The 25627-nt window shown below is 37.5% G+C and overlaps 1 protein-coding gene across 5 annotated transcripts in view; it reads right to left on the bottom strand.

The window, feature by feature from the left end:
• LOC122791593 (synaptotagmin-2-like) overlaps positions 1-25627 on the bottom strand; it is a 535724-nt gene that overhangs the window by 109741 nt on the left and 400356 nt on the right. For all 5 annotated transcript variants that reach the window (XM_044059368.1, XM_044059372.1, XM_044059370.1 and 2 more), the window contains one exon: positions 18276-18393. In XM_044059368.1, the coding sequence (XP_043915303.1) occupies positions 18276-18393 (118 nt within the window). The remainder of the gene's footprint in view (positions 1-18275; positions 18394-25627) is intronic.

The following is a 25627-nucleotide window of genomic DNA, read 5'->3' as shown; positions in this document are numbered from 1 at the left end:
GATGAGCAAGATTATAAATTCATAGAGCCAAGCTTCTGTCAGCCCAGGCTGACTTTATTTTATGACATGATCAACAACATTGGTAACAAGGAGATCCCATAGGATACAGAACATCTAGTCTTATGTGATTTCGGGTCTTAGCACCCCCACTATTTTTTTGTTTTGTCCTTGATTCCTGAGAAAAGAGGTTAAGAGGTATGTGTGGACACTTTGCAGGCAGGACTCGGCTAGTATCTATGTGTTGGTATGACATGGCTTTAAATTTAATTACCACAGCCCTTATTTTATTTTATTTTTTATTTTAAATATTATTGCAACTGCACATTTGAACAGGACACAGACACAGCTGGTTATGGGGGCTCTCTATGGACACAAATGACTGATCATACTGTCATAATCAAGTTGCAGTCATTAATCAGGACTAGTGTACATTTTATTTTTTATCACAAATAGACATCTTGAGGTGTCCACAGTCAAACTAGCTAACTGGATAGGGAGAGAAACTGTCTGTGGATAAAAGTTGCTTACCCCTGATGTCTGATTACTGTTAAAGGGTCACTAATCTGGCATGGGAGTTGCAGTGTCACACAATGTACTGTACTTCCAGAAATCAGTTTAAAAAGTATTACTGCATGAGTGGGGGTGGGTGCTGCAGTATATTTAAGAGCAACATGTTGGCCATAATTTGTTTCAGTTTTCTTCACATCTCCCTGTCACTTTCACAGTGGATACAAACTAAAACTGATGTACTGTAAGTAGCTGGAGAGGGCAGGATGCATATGAGAGGAACCAGTCACTGTCACATTCATGCAACATGTTACCATCTTAGAGCATTTGTCTCCCTAGTTGAGATCTTGGCTGTAACTCCTTCTGTGTGGAGTTCATATGCCACCCTGCTTTCATTCAATACTGAGAAAACATGACACAGGTGAACTGGCATTCCTCCAATTTACTTGTTGGCAAGTTTTCTGTGTGTGTTTGTTATCTTGTGATAGACCTCTGGATATGTGCAGGCATTGGCAGGCACATAAATTGTCTAGGTATGTCTGCATCACTGGCAACCTGCATTTGAATAGTGCCTCAGGCACCTGAAGGGGCTAATGGGTGGATACTAGTTGAATTTCCCATGCTGCTGTGTGCCATTTGCACTGTTTGCTGAGGAGAATTCAGCTTGCAGAAGCCTGTGTTCCTCAAAGGGCAGCTATATTAGAGCTCAGATGAGTCGTCACAGAGGCAATTATTTACAGAAAATCTTATTATATCAGCCAGTAATCAAAGAATGAAAGCTCAAACTCTTATGTAAATATATAAATGTCTAAATATATTGTTGTGCTTTTTGTCCTGCAAGAACTTAAAGGGACTTACAGTCACTTGAAAAGTGTGTAAAAAAATGATCTGCTCCATTTGTCAAATATGATAGGGAGAGCACTGCTTTGTTTCATGGTACATTTTGTAATCCATAAAAAGAGCACAGGAAGTCCGAATGGAGAGATGAAATGTCAGCAAGCAAGGGAGAGTAGTATTGCTGAAATTGAATTCATCCTCAAGTCTTGGTGAGTGCCTTCACGAGGTGGACCATGGTTTTCACAAAATCTCACCAAGGCGACACTGATATATAGGCTGTATTTATATAGCATATATCATGGACAGAAGGAGGTTAAAAATAAAAAAAAAGACAGCTGGGTGCACAAGGCCCAGGATAAAAAGTGCCCAATCCTGGTAGACACGCTGGTGCCAGGACTGGAAAAAATGACAGGCCCGGGGGGAGGATGCCCCCCCCCCTGTTATAGAAGGAAGTACTAGTCCACAAAAATCACAAAAACTGGTAGGCCAAAGAAGAGCCATAAAGACAATAAAGTGGACTATTAAGTATAAGAAATAAACTATATGTTGTTACTATTAGGCAAAAAGACCATAATTTCCAGACAAAAGATATACAAAGTGATTTAGAGAGAAATTAGAGGAAAGAAAAATACTTCCACAAGAAAAACTGTCAGAAGCTTCAAATAAAAATTTGTATCCGTTAATACAACAGATTTCTGAAAAACAGTATAAAGATCAAGAAACACTGCTCTGTTTGGAAAAAGAAGCATCTGAGGCAGAGTGAAAATATAAACAACAAAACCTAGAGATCTTTGAAAAATATAAAAAATAAATATGGACATTGGGAAGAAAGAGAGATTTGATATGGTGCATATTTATGCAAAGGAGAAAGCAAACCTAACCAATACAAAAAGAACAGCACCAAAAATATTGAAAGAGAAATACAGGCAAAGGAATCTGGATATGGGAAACTTTACAATACAAAAAATAAGAAGACAAAGAGGAAAAGTAGAAAAGGAGATTAGTAATGAAGAAGTTGAAGAAATATAAACTGAGGTTATGGAGTACCTGCAAAGTGAAGGATTCAGTATAGAAAATCTAATTCAGAAAGCACCACAATAGCAATGGCTATCCAAATTAAGGGGAAACCAGTGGAACGGGAAGCAACTGGCCAGTTGCCATATGAAGATATTTTGGAACCTTCCACAGGAAACCAGTATAAACGTTCACTTGAAGCTGGACAGTAAGGAAAGGAACAGGAAACTGTAGAAACTCTGATGCAGTCAATGTTGAGGAGTGATAGGCCAGTAAGTTCCCATATGACAGAGCAAGGGATGGCACAGGATGAAATTGAAGAGAATGTGCCACAGGATGATGCTACAGAACTTCCTATAGAATGCTCACAGGAAATGGAGAATAAAAAAAATGTGCCCTCAGTTTAGAAGAAAACAAGCTAAGAGAAGAGTTGCTTGATTTAATATAGATAGACATATTAAGATCAGTGAAAAAATAGACTGCAGAAGGTCACTAAAACCCAAAAAGTCAGAAGTTTGATAAAACAAATGAACACAGTAATTAAGACTGTCCATAGAGATCCATGTGATATAACAGAAGTAAACAGGATATATTACTGTGCAGCTAAATTAATAACTGATAAAGTTCTGCCACAAGAACACTGGGTAGTGAGGGAAAGGAAGGGGAGAAATCAAATACCATCATGGAAGTATCGAATAGAGAAAGCTATAAAGCAGGTAAGACAAGAAGTGTCACCGTTAGAAGAATATAGAAGAGGGAACACATCAACAAAAATACTAAGAAAGATAGATGTGATAAATGCAATGTGCAGTATTAGAACAGACCATGATCTATCATGCACTATCACAAATAAGCTAAAAATCTCAGCACAGGCAGAAAAACTTAGAAGATACACAAATAAATATAAAGGAAAAGTACAAATTAAGCAATTTATTGATGACCCAAAAAAGTTCTATAGAGAGTTGGGAAATAAAGTAAAAGGAATTGAAAGACCACCAAAAAAAGAAGAAATACATATATTTTGGAGAAGTATTTATGAAAATACTGCAGAACATAAAGATGTTAAACAGATAAAAGAAATAAAAGAAAGAATAAGAAGTTTAAAGGTATGAAATGGGATGAAGTAACAGCCAGAGAGATTGAAACAAGGTTAAGAAAACCCTCCAACTGGAAAACCCCAGGCCCAGATGCAGTACCTAACTTCTTCTTGTTAAAAGTATTAACATCTTTGCACGAAGATTTAGCTATGAGTAAGAACTATTTATATGCGCACCCTGAACAGGCATCAACCTGGCTAACAACAGGAAAAACAATGCTAAGACTTAAGAGTGAACCTGCAAACTGCCCTAAAAACTATGGACCAATAACTTGCCTTTCGATGACGTATAAACCATACACTGGAACTGATGCCGACAGAGTTTATAGTCATTTAGAAGAAAACTCAATTATGGCAGTAGGACAAAAGGGCAATAAAAAAAGTCATATGAAATAAAGGATCATTTGTTGTTAAATAAAGTCATAGTGGAGAACTGTAAAAGGGGAAGAATTTAAGTATGGCATGGACTGACTTTAAAAAAGCATTTGATAGTATCCCACATTCATGAATAAAGAAGTGCTTAAAAATGTATAACGTATACCCTACATTGATCAATTACATTATAGTGACCATGAAACAGTGGCAGATCACTTTGCAATTATGCCATGATAAAGGACAAATTATTATTCCAGGGATAAAAATTAGAAGGGGGTTATTCCAGGGTGGCTCTCTGTCACCACTGTTATTCTGCCTTGCCCTTAACCTATTAAGTTGTCTACTTAACAGCTTAGGCCATGGCTATAATTTGGCTCCTACAAAACAACAAAGTGTAAAGACTTCTCATATTTTCTTTATCGATTATTTAAAAATGTATTATTTATCTGTGGAAGAACTGAAAGCACAACTGTTAAGTTGTCAGAACTTTTTCAGATGACATAAGAATGTCATTTGGTCTTGACAAATGTGCAAAAGAACCTTTAAAGCAGGAAAACTGCACCACCAAGAAAACATCAGCTTGGGACAAGAATGTGATATAAAAGAACTTGAGCAAGAGGGAGTGTATAAATATTAAAACATGAACAAATGCAAATAAAACAGTAAGGAATACTTCAGAAGACTTAAATTAATCCTGAAAACAGTGTTGACATCTAAGAACAAAATCCAACCAATAAACCAATTTGGTCTTCCTGTCCTAACTTACAGTTATGGAATGATTGGCCCCAAAATGTGTTGGATAGATTAGAAAGGAAAACAAGAAGGGTGTTTCATGCTCACCAAATGATTTATAAAAATCAGTGCATACTAAGATTATATATTTCCCATTCCAAAGGAGGGATGGGCCTACTTGAAATTGATTACATGTATAGATCTGCAATCGTGGGACTCCACACATATCTACTGACCTCACAAGACCCAAACGTAGTGAAAGTTTTGAAACATGAGGAAAATAAATCTAAGATGACTTCTCTGCTTAAGCTAGCAGAAGCAGAAATGGAAATCAGACCAGAAGTAGATAAAAATCAGGCAGCAACTGAATGTGCCAAAAAACAAAAGAAAGAATATAAGGTGAAGGACCAGATGAGGAAGCAAGAAATGTGAAAAATGCATAAATAAAGTTGCAAGTGTAGAAAACTTCTGGAAAAACCTCATGTTGATCAGGAATAAACCCAGGAATGGTTAAGGAGAGGCAAATTCAAACTAAGAGATGAAAGGTTAATATTGGTGGCCCACGACAGTGGGCTATGTACAAGTTGGTCTACAAATTCCATTGAACAAGTGGGAGAAACAGACAAATATAGGTTTTGTAAAACCAAATTGGAAACAGTTGCGCACCTCATTGCTGGTTGTGACATACTAATGGCAGGACTGTATACTGACAGGCATAACAACATGGCAAGACTGCTGCAATGGGGATTGTGCAAACATTATGGCACTGAAGTGGCTGAAAAACACTGGAAACATGAGCCACAAAGCATCATAGAAAATGATGATGTCTACTTCACATGGGATCACCCATTACCAACAGTTCACAAGATAGATGCCAGAAAACTGGATACAGTGGTCCATGAAAAGAAGACAAAAGTAGCATTGATCATTGAAATCACCACACCCAGTGACTACAGTGTGTTGCATACAGAGACACAAAGTCATAAAATATCAGGATTTGCAAGCAGAAACAAGTGCAATGTGGACGGCAGATATCCAGACAGTTCCAATAGTAGTAGAAGCTACGGGTCTTATAAAAAAGAATGTTACCAATACATGTAACCCCATACGAATTGCAGAAGGAGTCATTACTGGGCACATTGTGGGTGCTGCAAACAGCACTTCTGGCTGACATCAATGACTGAAACAGTACTAATTTCATGAACTTTAAACGTACTTTGACTTAGTAATGGGGTCCATTCCCATCATGGTGTTAGAAACTCAAAAGATTTGGAGAAATTAAAAAAAAAGCAAAGAAAAGTAGAAACATCTGGTCCATAATTTGACAGAATTGCTGATTTACTCACTAAATATCTGTGTGTGTGTGTATGTGTGTGTGTGTGTGTGTGTGTGTGTGTATGCTGTGGTCTGAAATCTGGGCTGGTATGTCAGCAACTTGAACAAGGGATGCAACAGGGATACAGCATGACTCCCGGTAATAATGGAATACAATCAAGAAATGTAATGAGAGGTTTCATAAACAGAAACAATAAGAGACACATTAAACATTAAGAGACACAGCTTGTCATGGCAAGGATGAGACCCCAGTTTGGTAGAAGTAAAAATCTTTCTCTCGCACAATACTCACAGACTATCAGGACACAGACATACATCTAAACAATTTACCAGTGATTATAATAAACAGACCTTCAGCTTTCATATCTCACACCCCTATACCTTTATATATATATATATATATATATATATATATATATATATATATATATAAACAAAAAACAACAAGAAGCCAGTTATCAAAGAAAAGCACTGAGTACAAAGTATCCAACAAATGCAGCAACCACTGCATCCACCACGACTGTCATAAAATTAAAACTTTAGTACAATAAAACATTCATCAAGATTAGTGCTTTCGGATAACTCAGTATTCTTCATCAGATCAAACCTTCCATGCAAACAATTCTCTATTTAAAAACTTCACCAGCGAATAAAAATCATTGCAATAGTCTACGCCCCTTTAGGGCTGGTTTGAGAGGTAGATTGCTGATAAACCTAGGTAGCTTATTAGCCTATAAGTTACCTATTCAGTTCATCTCAGCTGTCTCAGTAAGATTCACTAAGTCTCCTCCCCTCGTATTCTCATTAATGATCTGTTGGAACAAGTAGCTGTATGTATGTTTCATCAAAGTTTTGTGCACATGTTTTTTTCCATGCAGTATGTGCACCTGTTGTAAATATATCTTAACCTCACATGTTTTTGTACATCCAGTGAATGGTAAAATATACAAGCTGAGATCTTATGCAGACTTCTGGACCAGAAACGTTATTATGCTGCTTGCTGTGTTTTATGTAGTTCCTTTTATGTTGGCAAGACTAATCACCAGTTTAAGGAATGCATTTCAAAACATACAAGTGACATTAGGTTAAATAATTCGAAGAATCATTTGATGAAACATATACTGGAGAACAATCATCACAGCTTTCACTTCTTGGCCCTACAGGTCATTAATGAGAATACAAGGGGAGGAGATTTAGTGAATGTTACTGAGACAGCTGAGATGAACTGGATAGGTAACATACCATCTGATAAGCTACCTGGGCTTAACGGCAGTCTACCTCTCTTTCGCTGCTGAAGTTTTTAAACAGGGAATTTTAACGGATTGGAATCTTTTAACAGTTTAATACAAGTGGAAGGGTTGCACAATGTAAAATGAAATTTGATTCTTGATTTGATGGAAATTGTGTTACTCAACAATTTCCTATTTTTTGAGTGGGAGTATTATTGACAAACATCTGGAGTTGCTATGGGGGCGAAATGTGCCCCTATTTATGCAAATTTAGTTTTGGCAGATTGGGAGAGAAATTATGTCGTTAACTCCCCCTATATGTCTGTCATTGTTATATACTTGCACTTTTTGGATGACATTCTAATTTTGTGGCGAGATCAGAAAGAGACTACTTCCAGGTTTGTGGAATATTTAAATAACTCTACCTCATTTTTAAGATTTGCACATAGGGTTAATTCTGACAAAATAGATTTCTTGGATATTTTAATATATAAACGAGTTAGTGATGGGAAATTATGTTGCAACATTTTTTGGAAAAATACTTACTCTAACACCTTACTCCACTATAATAGTTGCCACCCGTTTTACCAGAAAAAGAGTGTAAACAAAGGATAGATAGTGAGACTTTCAAGGCTGGTAAGTGAAGAGGAAAATTTTATGAAGGAGATTTTCAACTTAATTGAAATGTTTAGATATAGGGGTTATTCACTGAAACTTTTGTTGAAAATTAGAAATGAAGTTATAAGGAAATATTATGTTTCCTTTCCCCATTATTAAGGATGGACACATAGTTAGGATCTAATGATTTTTACAACAACAAAAAGTGGTGCAATGGTGCTTCAATATAATGACGAGGCACCTTTATTGAGGTCCATTGTTAATACAAGTTGGGACTTGGTGTTCTCGGATGAAGTGAAAGAAATCTTAAGAACAAAGCCACAAGTTAATTTTAGTAGGGGCAACAATCTAAAAGGAATATTTGAGAATCAGAACAGTACTGGGTTCAACCACAGATCTAAAATGTCTAAATGTGGTATGTGTATTAGTTGCAAGTTTGTTAATGATGGCCCATACATATCCATTCAAGGCTACAAAAATATCTATTCGATGCCTGGCTATTGCAACTGTAACACTAGAGTGGTGGTTTATGTAGCAACCTGTTTGGGTTGTCTGGAGTTCTATGTGGGTAAAACCACAAGTAAATTGAGGGAGAGAATTTTAGCACATACAAAGGATGTTAGGAATAAAAAGACCACTAATGCGCTGTATGTGCATATTTTGGAATGCAGGAACTTTAAAAAGTTCCTGTTTTCATTATAGATAAAGTATGCGACAATGGGGGGGAGGTGATGGCAAAACACTGTTGGAAGTAAGGGAGACTACATGGCAACTTAGACTTAATGCCATGAAATACCCTGGTATTAATGAGTGTTGTTCTATTGCAAATATTTTAAAATTAAGGGCAAAATTGATGTGTATTTTTATAGTAGTACACCAACTTTTTATGCAATGTGTTTTAAGCTGTGTTTTTAATATGTTTATATTTACATATATTTCTTATGTTTTTGGTTTCTCTAGATGTGTGAACACACACTTTTGTTTGTATATGGTTTTAAAGAGTTAAGTAATGTAAGTTATTTGAATTTTTTAAGGTATTATGATGTTATCTAATTTAACATTATAATTAGCATGTGGTATTTAAATGGTGCTTAGTAGGTACTGAGTATTCTGATAATGCCCTATTCATTGTGAGGGAAAAAGTACTTGGTCTTTTTTGATATTTATTAATAAAGCTGGTGTCTGTGACTACAGTAAGTTGATGGGTTTATTCTTTTTTTTTGTTGTTTCATAGTGTTGTAACCCTTCTGGTGCGTTCTTATTTTGATTATATATATATATATATATATATATATATATATATATATATATATATAACAGACCCAAACAGTCGGTGCACGTATCCAGCCTCAGGTGCACGGAAAATACTGAATATTCAGTCCAAAAACACTTCCAGCACTCAAAAAAGAGGCGCCACGAGAGGTAAAGCCATTTATTCCTGGCATAGTCTGCCCACAGACCAGTTTCGCTTTACAAAAGCGTCATCAGTGTACATCCAAACCTTAGTGCATTCTCATTTAAATATGACAGCATTTAAAGTGACAGTGTGCTTTATGCCCCACCACTATTTATACCCAAGTATCAGTTAAACATCTAAATAAGATATGCATGTATAATGCTTATTATAAATACCAGGAAACTCAATAAATATTAGTAGAATATACATATTTAAGGCCACATTATGTAGCCAATAATTATTAAAACAAGTACATACTCATATTGCAGATGTCAAAAAATTCCTATTTAAATGAAATAATTTGTAGCTACTTGCTTAAATACCATATTGCCACCTGATAAAAACAAATACATGCATATCCACCACTCCATTAGTATACCCAGATGTTAAATATTCTGATAAAACTTAAAATACCACAACCACTTAATAGTTATGCCAATATCTGCCCCCTAAATGAATAAGCAAACTAAACCTAAGTAATTAATTCCCAAACCTACCAATGGTCATTAAGACCCGGTTTAAACATAGCCCCTAAATTCACAATCCATCTACGTTCTTTAGAGGTCAACATGTTATGCATGGCTATCTCATCGCTTACTACTATATTAATTTTGTCAATCCCTACAAAGACAAAGTGAGCTGACGAATGTTGCAATATATGTTTATATAGTGCACTCCGCAGTCTTTTGCATTTTATGTCACTAATATGAAGAGCTATTCGTTGCTTTAATGAACATGGCGTCTGTCCTACATAAAATGCACCACATTGACATATAGCCATGTAAACTACCCAAGAACTCGTACATGTAATCAAAGTATTAATATGATATACTTTCCTTGTATTGATGGATGTGAAGGAGATAGTTTTGGACATAATTTTACAATATTTACAATGTCCACAGTATGTACTACCTACCATTCTAGGCACTGATATTTTTTGATCTAAACCTTTCTTAAAACCTGCCAAATTATTCCCAATTGACTTGCCTTTCCGATATCCAAATTCACACTTGGAGTTTACCAAAGTCGAAAAAAAGGGGTCCATGTATAAAAAGTGTGGGCAGACTGTGCCAGGAATAAATGCTTTATCTCTCGTAGCGCCTCTTTTTTGAGTGCTGGAAGTGTTTTTGGACTGTATGTATATATATATATATATATATATATATATATATATATATATATATCAAAAGATCAAAAGCCCGAATCCATTACCACTGAACACACTTTAACAAAAGCGCTTTCATCGAAAAAGGGCTTTCGTTAAAGTATGTTAAAAAAAAACACAATCTACTTGAATGCAGGGGGCAAACCCCCTGGGCGACTGTGCTCTCCACACCCCCCTACTTTAATATTCTCACTCCAAGGTCATATTACAGTGGGGAAAAGGGAATTTTCCCTTACTGCACTGTAGTATGACTGGAACAACAAGCATACTTATGTGAAAGTGCTGCTAAGGTGAACAGCACTTTCGCGTAAGTATGCTCACCAAATTGGGATTCGGTGAAAGATGCAGTCGAGCATCTGTACAGATCCCATATATATATATATATATATATATATATATATATATATATATATATATATATGGGTAGGTACTAGGCTATCGGCCCAAGGGCCTAAGTAAGCCTAGCCAACAATGTTCCCTGGCTTACGCCACCCAAGAAAGTTATTTCCCTGTGCCCCTGTCGAGCAGAGCCACAGAAGTGATCCTCAGGGTGTATTTCCTATTTCCCATTCACTCATCAAGATTTTTCTTGAAGAGTGTCAATGAGGAACTTTGCTTGACATAGATGGGTAGCTTGTTCCAGAGTATGGGAAGTCTCTGGGACAGAAATATATCCCTCCAGCATGTCTTGTTTATTGTGGTGACAAGGTTTAGGTCCCTAGAGCATGTAGCTCAGAGGAATTGGGATTTATTTAGGTGTAGCATGTCCAAAAGCTCTGGGTTTGACATAGCTTTATATGTTAGGCAGAGATCACCTCGGAGTAGGCGATATGCTACAGAGTAAAGCTGGAGTTTTTTGAGATGATCAGTGTAGGGCATCTGTTTGAGGCCAGTAATCCTCTTTGTGAGGTACTTCTGTGGCCTTTCCAGCTGCTGCAGATGTCTTGTGAGGTACATTCCAAAAGGGGTGTTGTACTCTATAATGGGTCTAATGAGTGTCAAGTAGATGGGAACAATGACCTCTTTTTTCCTGGATGAAAACACGTTTGTGATGAGGTGTGCCACATAGAAGGATTTCCTGACTACTGTGGCAATTTGATTATCAAAGCAGAGACTACTGTCCACCTGGGTCCCAAGGTCTCTTATCACACATTTGGCATTAAGTAGAGTGCTGCCTATGTGGTAGTTCATGGGTACAGAGGTTTTACCAAAGGGAATGACAATGCACTTTTTGGCATTGAGGTTGAAGCCATGGCTCTGACACCAGGCATCTGTCTCAGTGAGGCCCTTCTGTAGGATGTCCACATCATTTGAGGACTCGACTATGGCTCCTAGTTTGCAGTCATCTGCGAACTTCATTAGCCAAAGGCCTTCTGTGTTAACCTGTACTTCAGAGAAGTAGATACCAAACAGGAGAGGTCCCAGGATTGAACCCTGTGGTACTCCACTTGTCACTTTTTTGAAGTCAGATTTGGAGTCTGCAACTTTTAGAGTGTGGGTTCTATCAGTGAGACAGTAGGCTCCCCATCTTGTGAAGCAGGGATTTATACCTAGTTTAGTAAGTTTAGCTATAATTCCAGAATGGGGGATGGTGTCGAAAGCCTTGGCGAGGTCAAGATAGACCGTGTGAACCACCTCACTCTTGTCTACAGCTTTGGTGACTGCCTCAAATAATTCAATCAGGTTCAGGAGGCATGATCTGCCTTTCACAAACCCGAACTGGGTGGGGTCCAGAGTTTGGAGGTTACCAATGTCTTTGTTTATGAGTTCCATGATGATATGTTCTATGGCCTTACAGACCAGGCCCGTCAGGCTAATAGGGCGATAGTTCCCGGGATCAGTGGTGGCTCCCCCTTTGTGGAGTGGGATAACTGTTGCTGTGCACCATTCAGTGGGCACAAAGTCTGACATAAAGCTATGACTGAACATTGTGCTTAGGTGGGGAGCCAGTTCGTTCTGAAGTTCATGTAAAACGCAGCCTGGGATGTTGTCCGGTCCTACGGATGCTGTATTTTTGGCTTTAGACAGTGCAGCTTTTACCTGCATAGTTGTGATTACAGGGACTCTGCATTCTTCCTGTATAGATATGGGCCCTTTAGGGGGTGAGAGGGGAGTAAAGTTAGCACTGAACCTATCTGCCAGGATGTTGGCAATATCAGTTGGTTCTGTAATTTTCATGCCGTTATGCTGTAACTCAGAGCAGATCTGGGATTTGCCATTGAAATTCTTGACATAGCTATAGAATGCTTTGTGGTTGTCCCTAGAATCAGTGGTGATTTTGTTTTTATAGCTAGCTTTGGAGGATCTTATAAGGGATCTCAGCTTCTTACTGAAGCTGACCAGGGAGTACCTCCACTCATGAGATTTTACTCTCTTTTGCAACAATTTCTTCCTTGTGTTGTAGAGTTTGTTTATGGCAGGGCATCACCAGATTGGTTTCCTTTTTTTGGAGGATAGCTTATTGGTTCTGTTTGGGACAGCACGATCCATGCACTCATGTAAGTGCTTGGATTCAGCAGTTGTAAATCTATCGTCCATCTTCATGGGTGTCATGAAGTTCACCACTTCTGTCTTAAGAAGCATGAAGTTGGCTTTGGAGAAATTTTTTACCATGGTTTCCTTAATGGGGGGTGGGGGTGGGATGTGGATATCTAGGGTGATTAGCTTATAGCTGGATCTGACCAATGAGGAGTTGACTTCAGGTGTGGAACACCAGTCACTCATGCTGGTAATGACTAGGTCTAGGATATTGTTGCCCCTGGTGGGGGTGTGGATAAGTTGATCCACGGCATTGGAATTTATGAATTCCAGAAAGCGGTGAGTGAAGGAGTTGGTATACGAGTAGTTTTTGCAGCTAATGGTGGGGTAGTTGAAATCGCCTATTATTAGGGTGTTTGGTTGAACCCTAATATTTTTCAGTATATCAAGAAAAGAGGAGTGGGAATCCTGGGGCATGGAGGGGGATCTGTAGCAAGCTACAATTTGGATTGCAGTTTTGCCCAGAGGTAGTTGCACTTGGATAACCCTGGATGCATTATGCTGAGCAACTAGCCTGGAGGTGTGGCTATCCTTATTGAATATGGACACACCTCCGCCTTTGGTGTTCCGGTCCAGGTTAGATGGACGAAAAGTGTGGTATGAGTTATAGCCTGGTAATGCAGGGGTGCTCTCTGGAGCCTTGAACCAGGTTTCAATCACTGCACAGATATTGATGTTCTCCATTTTAAGGAGTGCCTCGAGGGAGTTTTTTGAGATTTAGACTTCTAGCATTGAGTAGCATTACCCTCAGTTTTTGCTTGCCTGTTTTTGTTATGGTGGTGAATTTGTCATTTGAACCTTGCCTAAAAAAGGCACTATAGGGGCAGCAAGAGCCTTAGCCAGTATCCAAAATCCCAGGGGTGACAGGTGCAGGCCATCTCTGGCAAAGCATCGTGGTCTGTTGACCATGTTATCCCAGGCAGACAGATACTGGATCCCCTTAGAATGACACCAGAAGCTTAGCCAATTGTTGAAGTCAATCATTTTGTCCTTGTACTGTGGTATCATTCTGGGCAATGACAGGATGCTGCTCAGGGCTGGGGTCATACCTGCCTGGGCTACAAGATCAGAGAGCTCTTCCATGTCTCTTTTCATGTAGTCCAGGGAGGTACATCTCAGGACATTCACACCAAAATGGACAATGACAAAGTCATATCTGTACTTATTGTGGAGTGACCTGAGTGCGTGGGTTATGTGGCGGATCCTGGCACCCGACAGGCAGCTGACAGTAACTTTCTTCTTTTTTAGCCTGGTGAGTGGGACATCAGTGTGCCTGACTATAGAGTCACCTATGACTAGTGTGTTGGGTATGTTGCTTTGCCTTATGAATTGTGGTTGAGTGGCATACTGAGTATGTGGGTTGTGTTGGGGTGGGAGTTGCTTGCGTTTCTGCTTTAGAGGTTTCTGTTGCTTGAGCAGATTATTATTGAGAGCCTCCATGAATGTTTTTGTGTTTCTATGTATGGATTTTGGTGGTGTAGGTTTAGTGGGACCATGTGATGAGTGTGGTGTGGTGCAAGTGTTTACCTTCTCCTCTTAACTGTCAGGTTCAGTCTTGGTGGAGAGAGCTTTACCTCCAGTTTCGCTAGATAAGTGCATCTCTCACAGGTTGTAGTGTTGGGTGGTAGGAGGGAGGGTTGTCTGTGTATGTGAGGCAATTGCTACATTGCCCCAAGATGCCCAGATTCATCAGATAGACAGGAGAGAACACTGGGAGCTGACCCTTGGACATGCCTGAATAAAAAATTGGTTTCCTCTAGACAAGTGAGGAAAGTGACTACAAGAGCTGTTTTTCCTCTAAGCAAGAGAGGAAAGTAAGTACAAAAACTGTTTTCTTCTAGGTAATGAGGAAGGTTGAGTGCTATAGTAATTTGTAGCTTATTTAGTGCTTACAACAAGTTCTGAACAAATGCTGAGTACGAATAAGCAAATTCAAGTGCTAAAATTAAGAATATGTATCTGAACTAGACTAGTTACAGGAAAGAAACAAGTGCAAATGTGGGCTTTTAAATCAGAAAGTTGAGAGAGCTAAACAAATTGCCCAAACGGCCACAATTCTGGGCCAGAAACCACTCCTTATGTGGTAGATAGGTTACCTAGTCCTTACCATTCCCACTGATAAGCTAGCAGGCTTCCCTCCAACACAGAAAGGCTTGGGGGCCTCAGGAGCTTACAAACAGTCCTGGATACAGCAAATCTGTATCTGGAATAGATTAGTTACAGGAAAGGCAGGAAACAAGCATTTTTGTTTGGTACACTTAAGCAGAACATAGGCAGAATCTAGCAAAGTTTTTTTTTTTTGTAAAGGAAAGGGAGAGAGGAGAAGCAGAAGATAATTCAAGGTTAGGAAACTAAGTGGGTTGGCCTTCTCAAATGTTCTCTCTGCATTAGGTAGAATAAGCTAATGACACTAGCTGGGAGGAGTGCCCCAGATCAAATTTACAGGAGTGGGCAACTGGAAAGCCACCAAGTATAACAGCAAGTCACCAACAGTGAGGGAGGGTGGGGAACAATACTACAGCTACTAGCCTACACTCTTAGACTACAACCTTAAACAACCTTTTTAAAAAAAGCTCAAAAGAACCAATGAGTGCGTACTCAAAGCCCTAGACCATCCAACTTCCACCAGCCAGCAGCCAATCAACAAAATCCTGCCACAAAGGTAAAAAAGGCTTCTGCTAATTCAAGATGGCCTAGTCATGTGCCCAGAATAACCACTGCAAAAACAAACAGGCCCAGAGACAGCAAATCTGAACTGAGACAATACTACAGCTACTAACCTGCACTCTTTTAGACAGTAAACACTACAGAAATGTTTATCACAGCAGAGGAGCAGCAGCGAGCCACAAAATGAAAGTTTTAAACAGATAAAGGAGCAAGGAGAATCTACAGAATGCATTTAACTGCAAACAAATCAGTTATATGATACATTCCTTGGCAGGAAATCAGAACAAACAAATAGGTGCTTAACAAGTAGAGAAAATTTCCCGTTAATACCTTTCACACAGTGAAACTAACTAAAAAGCTTTACAAACAGTGTGATAGTAAAAACCTTATTTATCAGGCCCTGTAAGGTAGACAATTTTACTTTAACCAGGCAGATTTATTAATAGCAATAAAATACAGTAAAAAGTATGCAGCAGGCAATAAAAAGTGCTATATATAAATTGCTAGAAGCAACAAATAGTAAAAATAAGCAAAAAAAAAAAAACACAGGACACATTGTTATATATCTCAGATCAGAGTTGTAGTCAATGCCCCTCCTCCACTCGGCTCAGTGTGTATACTATATATATATATATATATATATATATATATATATATCAGTATTTTGAAAATGAGGTGATTTGTTCTCAGTGAAATGAAAGTCAGTGAAATGGGATTTCAGTGATCTGAAGTAGACCCATATATATATATATATATATAGATATATATATATATATATATATATATATATATATATATATATATATATATATATATATATGGCAAGCTGTGCCTCTCCTTTTTATATATAAAATAAAAATAAGAACTCTATATATAATGACCAGTACAGCTTGCCTTAGCATGTGCAACAATGTTTTATAGGTTCCTAGGTAAGTACTAAGCTAGATGCCCTTGCAGGCAATTTCAGGCTTACCCAATTTCCCTTTTTGTGCTTAAATTAAACTATCCCATTTGGTAAGAGATTTGTCTTACCCATCCCATGGTCAATAATTATGTATTACCCATAATGAGAATAACTGAGATTATACAATAGATAATTAAAGGGGACCCATGCATGAGATAAAGCAATTAAGGGTCTGCCTCTGTTTATTATTTCTCCACGTGGCAGTTCTGGGGTATATTTTTCTGAAATTTTTTTTGTTTTTCATCTATACATCCAAGTTGAGCTTGAATATGGACAGGGATGACTTTTGTTTTATATGGAGGAGCAGTCTGTTCCAGAGCAGCAATATCCTCTACAAGATAAATATGTCCCTTTAAGCTGTTCTGCTGTTGCTGCAGAAGAAGGTTTAGATCCATAGACCACTTATTTTTGATGCCACTTGACTTTTGGGTGTGTAGTAAATCCATCAGTATCATGTTGGAGGATGCCTTGTATGCCAGACACTGGTCACCTCTTAGCAATCGGTAGGATACTGAGTATTGTAACGGGGCTATAAGTTGGTCCATGTAGGACATGTTGTTTAGGGCTTGTATCCTTTTAGCAAGGTATCTCTGTGGGAGTTTCAGTTGTTGCATGTGTCTGGACAGATGCATGACAAAGGGGTTTTACTATACTCAATAACTGGCCTAATGAAAGCTGACTAAAGGCCAAACATTTTTTCCAACAAAGTGAGCACTGGTATAATGTTGATTGACAGTCTTTGTCTCACTTTCATTTTTACAGTGCAAACAAATTGCACTAATCTAGATAGGCTGCTATAACTTTGTATAATAAGGTGAAATGAAACTTTTAAAGATGTAGTCCATATTTTATTAATGCCTGATATATGTAAAAAACTGAAACTGACTTGTACATATATATACCAAGAAAGCACAATAATGTGCATATCTGTACAATATAAAGTACTACAACGCAAAACAACAGATGTATCATGATATTGTCTGCATAAGCATCAGTCAGATCTTCATAATACAATACAAAATTTTACATTACCTTCTTTATGAAATGGGATATACAGCAGGAAGCATAGTACTTGAGATTATAGACTGTATCTCTTGAAAAAATATTTTTATAACATAACTTTTTTGGAAAGGTGATGCAGTTACTCTTTACTATGATTTTGAGTTATGAAATTGCTGTTGCTGATTTTTCCTACAGTATGCTCCTGGGCTTGTAATTTGGGTTTATACTGCCTTCACATTGTGAATTTACATTAAAATTCAATATGGCAACCCCAAACCATCAAACCCCATCCACAGAAATACACAAAACTGTATAAATTGTTATTCACCTCCTAACAAATCTCTAAATATACCATCTCCTAAACTGCACACTGTTGAGAATAAGAAGGCATTTCCTTATCCTCACTGTCAGACAGTACTGATTTGCAAAAGTACACTGTTCTGATGAAAGGTACAATAGATGTAATTTTTCCAATAAAATCAGCACTGATGTAATGCTAATTGGTAATTTAAGTCTCCCTGTCATTTTTTCAGTACAGGTAAACTGAACCAATTTATGGCTTTGTGTAAAATATGAAGATTTAAAGGTGAATTCCATTTTATAAATCTTGACAACACTAATGGTGCTGTTTGAAACAGTGTTTCTGGGGATATAATCAGTAGCAATTTATCTTCATGAACGTCACACTTGTCCAGTGAAGAAATGCAAATGGTTATAATATATAAAAACCTGTTTTTCACCTGATAATCCATCAGTGTCCATTGGTTTCAAATTCTTGGCTTCCAGGATTATAACAGTCATCTTGCTTGTAGCAGGGACGTAGCGTAATGAAAAACAGATATCACCAAGCCTTTCTTGCTGCAAGAAATATGACATCAATGTAAAGTCTGTATTATAAAAAAAGAAAGAAAGAAAGCAATCGATAATAATAGTAAATCATTCCTTAATAGAAAATGCAGTGCTATTTCAACAAGCTCTAGTGTCTGTGAAGATGATAATAGCAGCAATTATAATAATAATAATAATAATAACAATGATAATAATAATGATAAGGATAATAATAATAATAATGATAATAATCATAATAATAATAATGATAATAATAATAATGATAATGATAATGATAATAATAATGATAATGATAATAATGATAATAATGATAATGATAATAATAACAATGATAATAATAATAAAAATAATGATAATAACACTGATAATTATAATGATAATGATAATAATAATAATGATAACAATGATAATAATGATAATGATAATAATAATGGTAATGATAATAATAATGATAATAATGATGATAATAATAATGATAATGATAATAATAATAAAAATAATAATGATTATGATGATAATTAATAATAATAATAATAATAATAATAATGATGATGATGATAATAATTTATAGATTCATAGACTGTTACTAGGCTAATGACCCAAGGGGCCTTTATAAGCTTAGCCAAGTGATCCCAAAAGAATAACGATGTCCTGCATCTAAATAGGACATTGAGGGCCAGGCATTTAAAAGCTACCTCTGTCCATAGGGGGACATGGGTGCCAGGCCCGGTGTAAATTTTCTATTCCCCATCCACTCGTCTAGGTTGTGCTTAAACTGGGTAATCAATGAACTCCGCTTCACATGGATGGGAAGTCTATTCCATAGGAGGGTCAGTCTCTGGGGCACATACCTGTCTCTCCAGCATGTTCTCTTTAAGTGGCAGACAAAATTAAGGTCCCTAGACCTTGTATTTCTGGTACTTTGTGACTTACAGATATGTAGAAGATTTCATAAGTGTGAGGATTGCAGATGCTCTGTAAGCCAGGCATAGATCACGTCTCAGTAATCTATAGGAGACTGAGGACAGGGAAAGGGCTATAAGGCTGGTTTGTTATACCTTGTATTCTTTTAGTAAGGAACCTTTGATGTTGCTCTAATTGTTGCCTATGCCTGGTCAGGTATACACCAAAGGGAGCATTGTACTCTATGATTGGTCTGATAAGGATGGAGTACAGTGGGATAATGACCTCTTTGGACCTAGATGCCCTGCCCTTACTTATAAGTTGCACAACATAAAAGGATCTCCTCACCACTGTGGCCATGTGGTTGTTGAAGGTAAGCCTACTGTCTACATGTGCACCCAGATCCCTGACCACTGGGTCATTTCTTATGTGTGCCTTCTTTGAAGGTTGGGCATCGGGCTGGCAACTCGGCACCATAAAAATCCACTGCCAATCATTAGCAGACCGGAGTTCTGCTGTGTTAACCCCTAACTAGGAAAAGCCAAAATACATTACTTTAATTTGCCTAGTTTGTCTGCAAAAATATCAGCATACTCAGAAAAAATAGTCTGGGCAAAATTTGAGCTGTTGTCATGCAGGCTTACATTGTGAATCTCTTCATTAAGTGAAATCAGTCCCATTTTCAAACTGTCTCTGAAGCCCACCAATGACTGCACATGTCTCTTGACTACAAAAAACTGCAAATCATAGCTGCTCCAGCAGAGTAACATGAAAGCACTACTGAGCCTTCGATTTGAATCTCTTCACCATCATAAGCAACAAGCTTTGCACACTTTATCAAATCAAGTTGTTCTGTAGCTTTTACTCTAGCAAAAGTTTCTGCTGACATAACATTGCACTTTGAGCCAGTATCTACTTTGAGCTCTATGGGACTACCATTAATCCAAACAGTACAAAATATCTCATTCTTTGCCCACACATCTACTGCATTAACTGTTTCACTAAACACAGGCACACCATCAACATAAAAAGTAGGGCACAGCTTTCTAATTGATCAACTTGCCTCTTGGAATGCCCTCTTTTAATAAAATAACGTGCCTTATTTGATTTACAATACTTTTCAAAATGATTCCACTTACTGCAAGAATGACACCGCTGACCTTAAGCTAAGCACTTTCCTCTTTTGGGTTTGCGATTTCCACCACAATTATGGCAGTTGACTATGAAGCTGGGTGGGGGCACATGTTTTGACTTTGCTAACTCACACTTATGCTTCATTGAGCATGCTCGGGAATTTGCTGGAAAGACTTGGGGTTTCCCAAAACTGTTACAAGACCTGCAGTAGCTGCCATGTACATTGGCCTGTTTCTTTTTCACTGTGCCTTCCACAGCTGTTCTCATTTATAATCATACTTATGTGCCTTTCTGCAAGCTCGTATATCTGACAAATCTCAGTGGCCTTATTTAATGTTAAATCACTGTCTTGAAGCAAAATCTTTCTCACTATATCATTATTAATACCACACACAAGCCTGTCCTTTATCAACTCATCTCTCAAATCACCAGATCTGCACGTTTTAGCCTTATTTCTCAAGTCAGTTACATACGGTGCAAAGGTTTCACCAGGCTTTTGATCCCTTGTGTAAAATAAGTGCCTTTTCATTGTAATATTCATTTGGGGGTTACACATTTCTATAAATTTACATTTTTAGCACTCTGGGTCTTCCCTTGTTTCAGTTGGTACCACTATATGGTGATCTTCTCCCTCTCCTGCAAACACAGCAGGTGCATACACAAATGAATGCTCTCTTTCAATGGCCTCTGAACAAGCTAAATTAAGCAGAATAAATGCCTTTGTACTGTGTCTTTGTCAGAAAAAGCAGCCTGTATGAAAATATAGTATTCCTGCTCAAACACTCTCCAATTTTCTGAAATACTGTTATCAAACACAAGCGGTGCAGGTCTGCAAAAACCTTCTCCCATGCCCACAGATTATAGTAAAACACAATGTAAAATTGGGCCTTGTAATTATGTATGAACCTTCACACACACCAGGTACTTTCAATAATATTCAAATGCACAATAAACTCTCCGAAATACGGTAGTCTTCAAAATATGCCTTGAAATAACTGTACTTTGCAAAATATTCTTTGAAATAACTGTACTTTGTGAAGTAACTGCACTGTAATACTGCACACACTTGCAAACACTTTGCACACTTTCAGATATTTTGAATAGCTTTAGTTAATACAAAAAAGTAGCACTTAGCAAAAAAATATGGTTGTTTTACTTTTTTGTACATTTTATGTGATTCGGATATTGTTTCAAACATTTTCATAATTATTTTGAATATTTTTTATCAGCATGTTGTAGTATCAGACATTTCATTTAATACAAAATTTATTTTGACTATTCTAACTGCTTTGTTTTATATTTGTAGCAAAATAAATTATTTAAGCAAGTTTTAGTACCTGGAATTTGTTTCTGACCTGTTTTGTGAGTCATTTGAGCAGTAGGGATGATCCACTCCTGTATATTCCTCCAACTTTAACTAGTTGCCTCATGGCTGTCACTCTGGATCCCATTCTGACATCATGTTACTCTTCTTATGTGCATTAAGAAGACATTGAGGCTTGGGTGTTCATTTAAGTGGTTAATTGTATACAAATACATCAGGATGGATGGCAGGAACATTAAACTTAAACAAACTATCTAACTCACTGAATGACTACATACTTGCATGCTCTCATTCTGGCTGTTCACTTAAAATGGCACTCTTGCTTGCTCATGCTCAGTACTTATATGCTTGTGCTTCTTAAAGGTATATCACACACTGATCTATAGGCACCATCTTTTGATTGTCATAAGTTATATAGGTATGTGGTACACACAGGCACCATCCTTTGGATTGACAGAAGTAATAGAAGTATGTGGCACACACAGACACTGTCTTTTGATTGTCATAAGTTATATAGGTATGTGGTACTGACAGTCACCATCCTTTGGATTGGCAGAAGTTATAAAACTATGTGGCACACATAGGCACTGTCTTTTGATTGTTAGAAGTTATATAGGTATATGGTACACACAGGCACCAAGCTTTGAATTGGCAGAAGATATATAAATACGTCGTACACACAGGCACCAGAAGTAATGTAAGTATGTGGTAAGCACCTTCACCTTTCTTTGGACAGGTAGAAGTTGTATAAATGCATGCTACACATAGGCACCATCCTCTGGACTGGCAAAAGTTACATAAATATGTAGTACACACAGGCTCAGTAGTCTTATAAGTATGTGGTACACATAGGCACAGTCCTTCTGTAATGTTTTCTTCTGTCACGGGTACGATGTCAAATTCATTGTCAAAACCCTTTGAGGCTATCATGTGTCACAATAAAGTACAATGTAAATTAACTGTGCAATGAATCACTTATTTTCGCACCAAAGGCACCCACGTCATAATTATTGTCAATGAGGCATTAGAAATGTGCCAGTAAGCTGTCTGTGGAGCTGATTACCTGAATTTACATTCATAGCAGAAGTTAGTGGACCGGAGTTCCGCTGTGGCAACTCCTAACCGGGAAAAGCCGAAAGACACAACAACAACAAATAATACAACAGCAGAAAATGCCATCATTACACTAATATCACTTAAGATAGCATTTTTAATGTACCAGGTGTTTACTATAAGACAGCTTTTATTGACAGGGTGCAAATGTCAAATTTTTTATTCTGCTCAAATTAAACACATCAGTGGAGGACTTTGTCAATATCTTTCTTTGTTAGTTTTCTTCTCAAACAATACAGTACACCTTTGTTCAGACATTGCCCATCTTTGTTTTCCATATTATGACAAAGCCCCTGAATCTCAAGAATATTCAGCATCAAGTAATCTGAACCCTCATATATGCAGGGTTAACAAGGGTAGGTGTAAGAATTCTTGGCTGTACCTACACCAAAGATGTTTACTTCTTTCTAAATAATTTTAGCTGTTAATCGAAAGAAAGATTTCTGAAACAATATCATATTTAATACTTACTTATCTGTCTATGCAATATACCTTAAGGAAAAGGTATTTAGCTGGATAACTGTGGCAGGCAGAAGGTTTTCACAAACCTTACAAGTACTGGTATCTGTATTTTTGCACTGACATTTTTTTTTTAGAATAGGCTAGAGTCCTGTTTTAAACTGGCACACTACAGCTGAACATATGTCACATCGAAAAAAAAACAAGATTCAGAAATGTGCTTGAAATATACATTTTGATTTTCCAGAATTTGATGGATTTCTAGACATAGGAATCATAAGAAAATTCAAGGCAGTTGTGTCTTGTGACCATTGCACCTTGCTGTACCCTCTCCTAGCCTGCACCATCCTTCTCATGAAGAGCTAAACCAGTCAAGCCTTTGTTACATTTATAGACACCCACTCAAATATCCAGGTCATGTTTGAAAGATGACAGCGTATCACAATATTTGGGAAGATTCTATTCTAGAAGTGGGGGAGATAATAAGTAATGAACCTGTCTCTCCACCTTGTTTTATTTATCTGCAGACAAAGATTCAGATTCCCTCATCCTTGTCTTGTTTTATTTACAAAGCTACAAGATAGCTGTGACCACTGTGACTGTAACTACACAGAAGGCAATGCACAGATTGCTTCTGAGGAGTCTACAGGATGCTGAATTAAGGAACAGCACCTCTAATCTTTTTTTCTGGTAGATTAAGGTTTTGAAGAATGCAATATTTTTAGTTAGTAACCCCTGGGGTCTAATTATTTAATATGTCTGAGTACTCTATGATTAGACTGATCAGTGATGAATATAAGAAGATGATGACCTCCGTAGATCTGGGTGGTATTCTTTTGAAAACTAGCTGTGCCAAACAGAAGGATTTTCTAACCATTCTCTTATGACATTCTCTTTTTGAAGCAGGATATTTTCTATGCTGCACATGGGGAAAGGATTGTTTATCTTGCATTTTTTAACCTTTACCAGTTTCAGAACACCATGTATTTATAAGTTCTAGTTGGAAGGTCTGAGCATCAGAGGCAGAATCTGGATATGATTTCCTGTTTCCAGTCATCTGCACACTTAGTTACTCAGAGGTCTTGATTCTTAGTCTGGTGGTCTGAAAAGCAGATACTGAATAAAGAGGGTCCAAGCACTGAGCCTTGAGGAACATCACTGGTTCCCTTTATGACATCTGACACTGCATCTGCCAACCTCAATACATGAGTTCTCTCTTTTAACCAGTTGGCTACCCATATCCCCACATAGGAATCTATTTGTAGTGAGTTTAGTTTACTAAATATACTAGCATGGGGAACACTGTCAAAAGCCATGGCCAACCCAAGGTCTGCTGTGTGGGCAATGTGACCAGTGCAGACTGCTTGTGTTACTTTTTCAAATAATTTCTCCAGATTCATTAAACAGGATCTCCCATTCATAAAGCCAAACTGTTAAGGATCTAGTCTGATGAGAGTTTTAATGTTGATGTTGCCAAGTTGTTTATAACATATTCTGCAGACTTGCAAATAAGACTTGTAAGACTGATAAACTTATAATTCCCAGGACCTGTGGTGGTGCCATCCTTATGGAGTGGCATCACCGCTTTCATGTACCAGACTTCCAGGATCTGTAGCTAGGCAAAGGTTAAAAAGTTTCTAGACTTATTCCAACAGGCATGTTTAGTATTGCTTATCAAACAGCCTGGTATATTATCAGGGCCCATGGAGGAGGTGTTTTGAGTCTCACACATCACCTTTAGTATGTGTTCTTTAACAGTATAAACCTATTTGCTAATATACTGGTAATGTCAAATGAGTCTGAGTAGGTGGTGCCATTTTGTATGAGTTTTGTGCAATGTTGGATGTCATTTCTTAGTTTTCCTTATGTAGCTAAGAGAAAGATTTGTAGTTTCCCTTGGTTTCAAATGCAGGTCTCAGTTCATAGCTTTTTTAAAACTCCTAGTTAAATTTCTGATATTCTCCTTTATACTTTAATGAGCTTTTTGCTTCTATTGTAGACTTTGTTTATCTTGCAGGACCAACAGGGTGATTTGGTTTTAAACTTCCCATTATATTTAGATCTGAAGGGGGCTGCCTGTTCTAAACTTTTATCTATGGGGCACAGAACCCCTTTGCAAAATTATCTACTAAGATAGGGTCTGGGTGATATTGCTGCAAGTAAATTTTGAGACTAAATCAGAGATTTGAAGAGATTTGTATGTTTGAAATCCTAGAATTCCAATATCTTAATTTCAGAGGGTTCAGAGGTCATAATGGAGATGTTTACTGGCTTATGATCTGACTTGACTGGGGAAAGACATCCCAGAGG

The sequence above is a fragment of the Protopterus annectens genome, chromosome 17.part0 (assembly GCF_019279795.1).
Source record: "Protopterus annectens isolate FY-2018-M chromosome 17.part0, PAN1.0, whole genome shotgun sequence".
Taxonomy (NCBI): domain Eukaryota; kingdom Metazoa; phylum Chordata; order Ceratodontiformes; family Protopteridae; genus Protopterus; species Protopterus annectens.
This window is presented reverse-complemented; position numbering and strand designations above follow the sequence as displayed.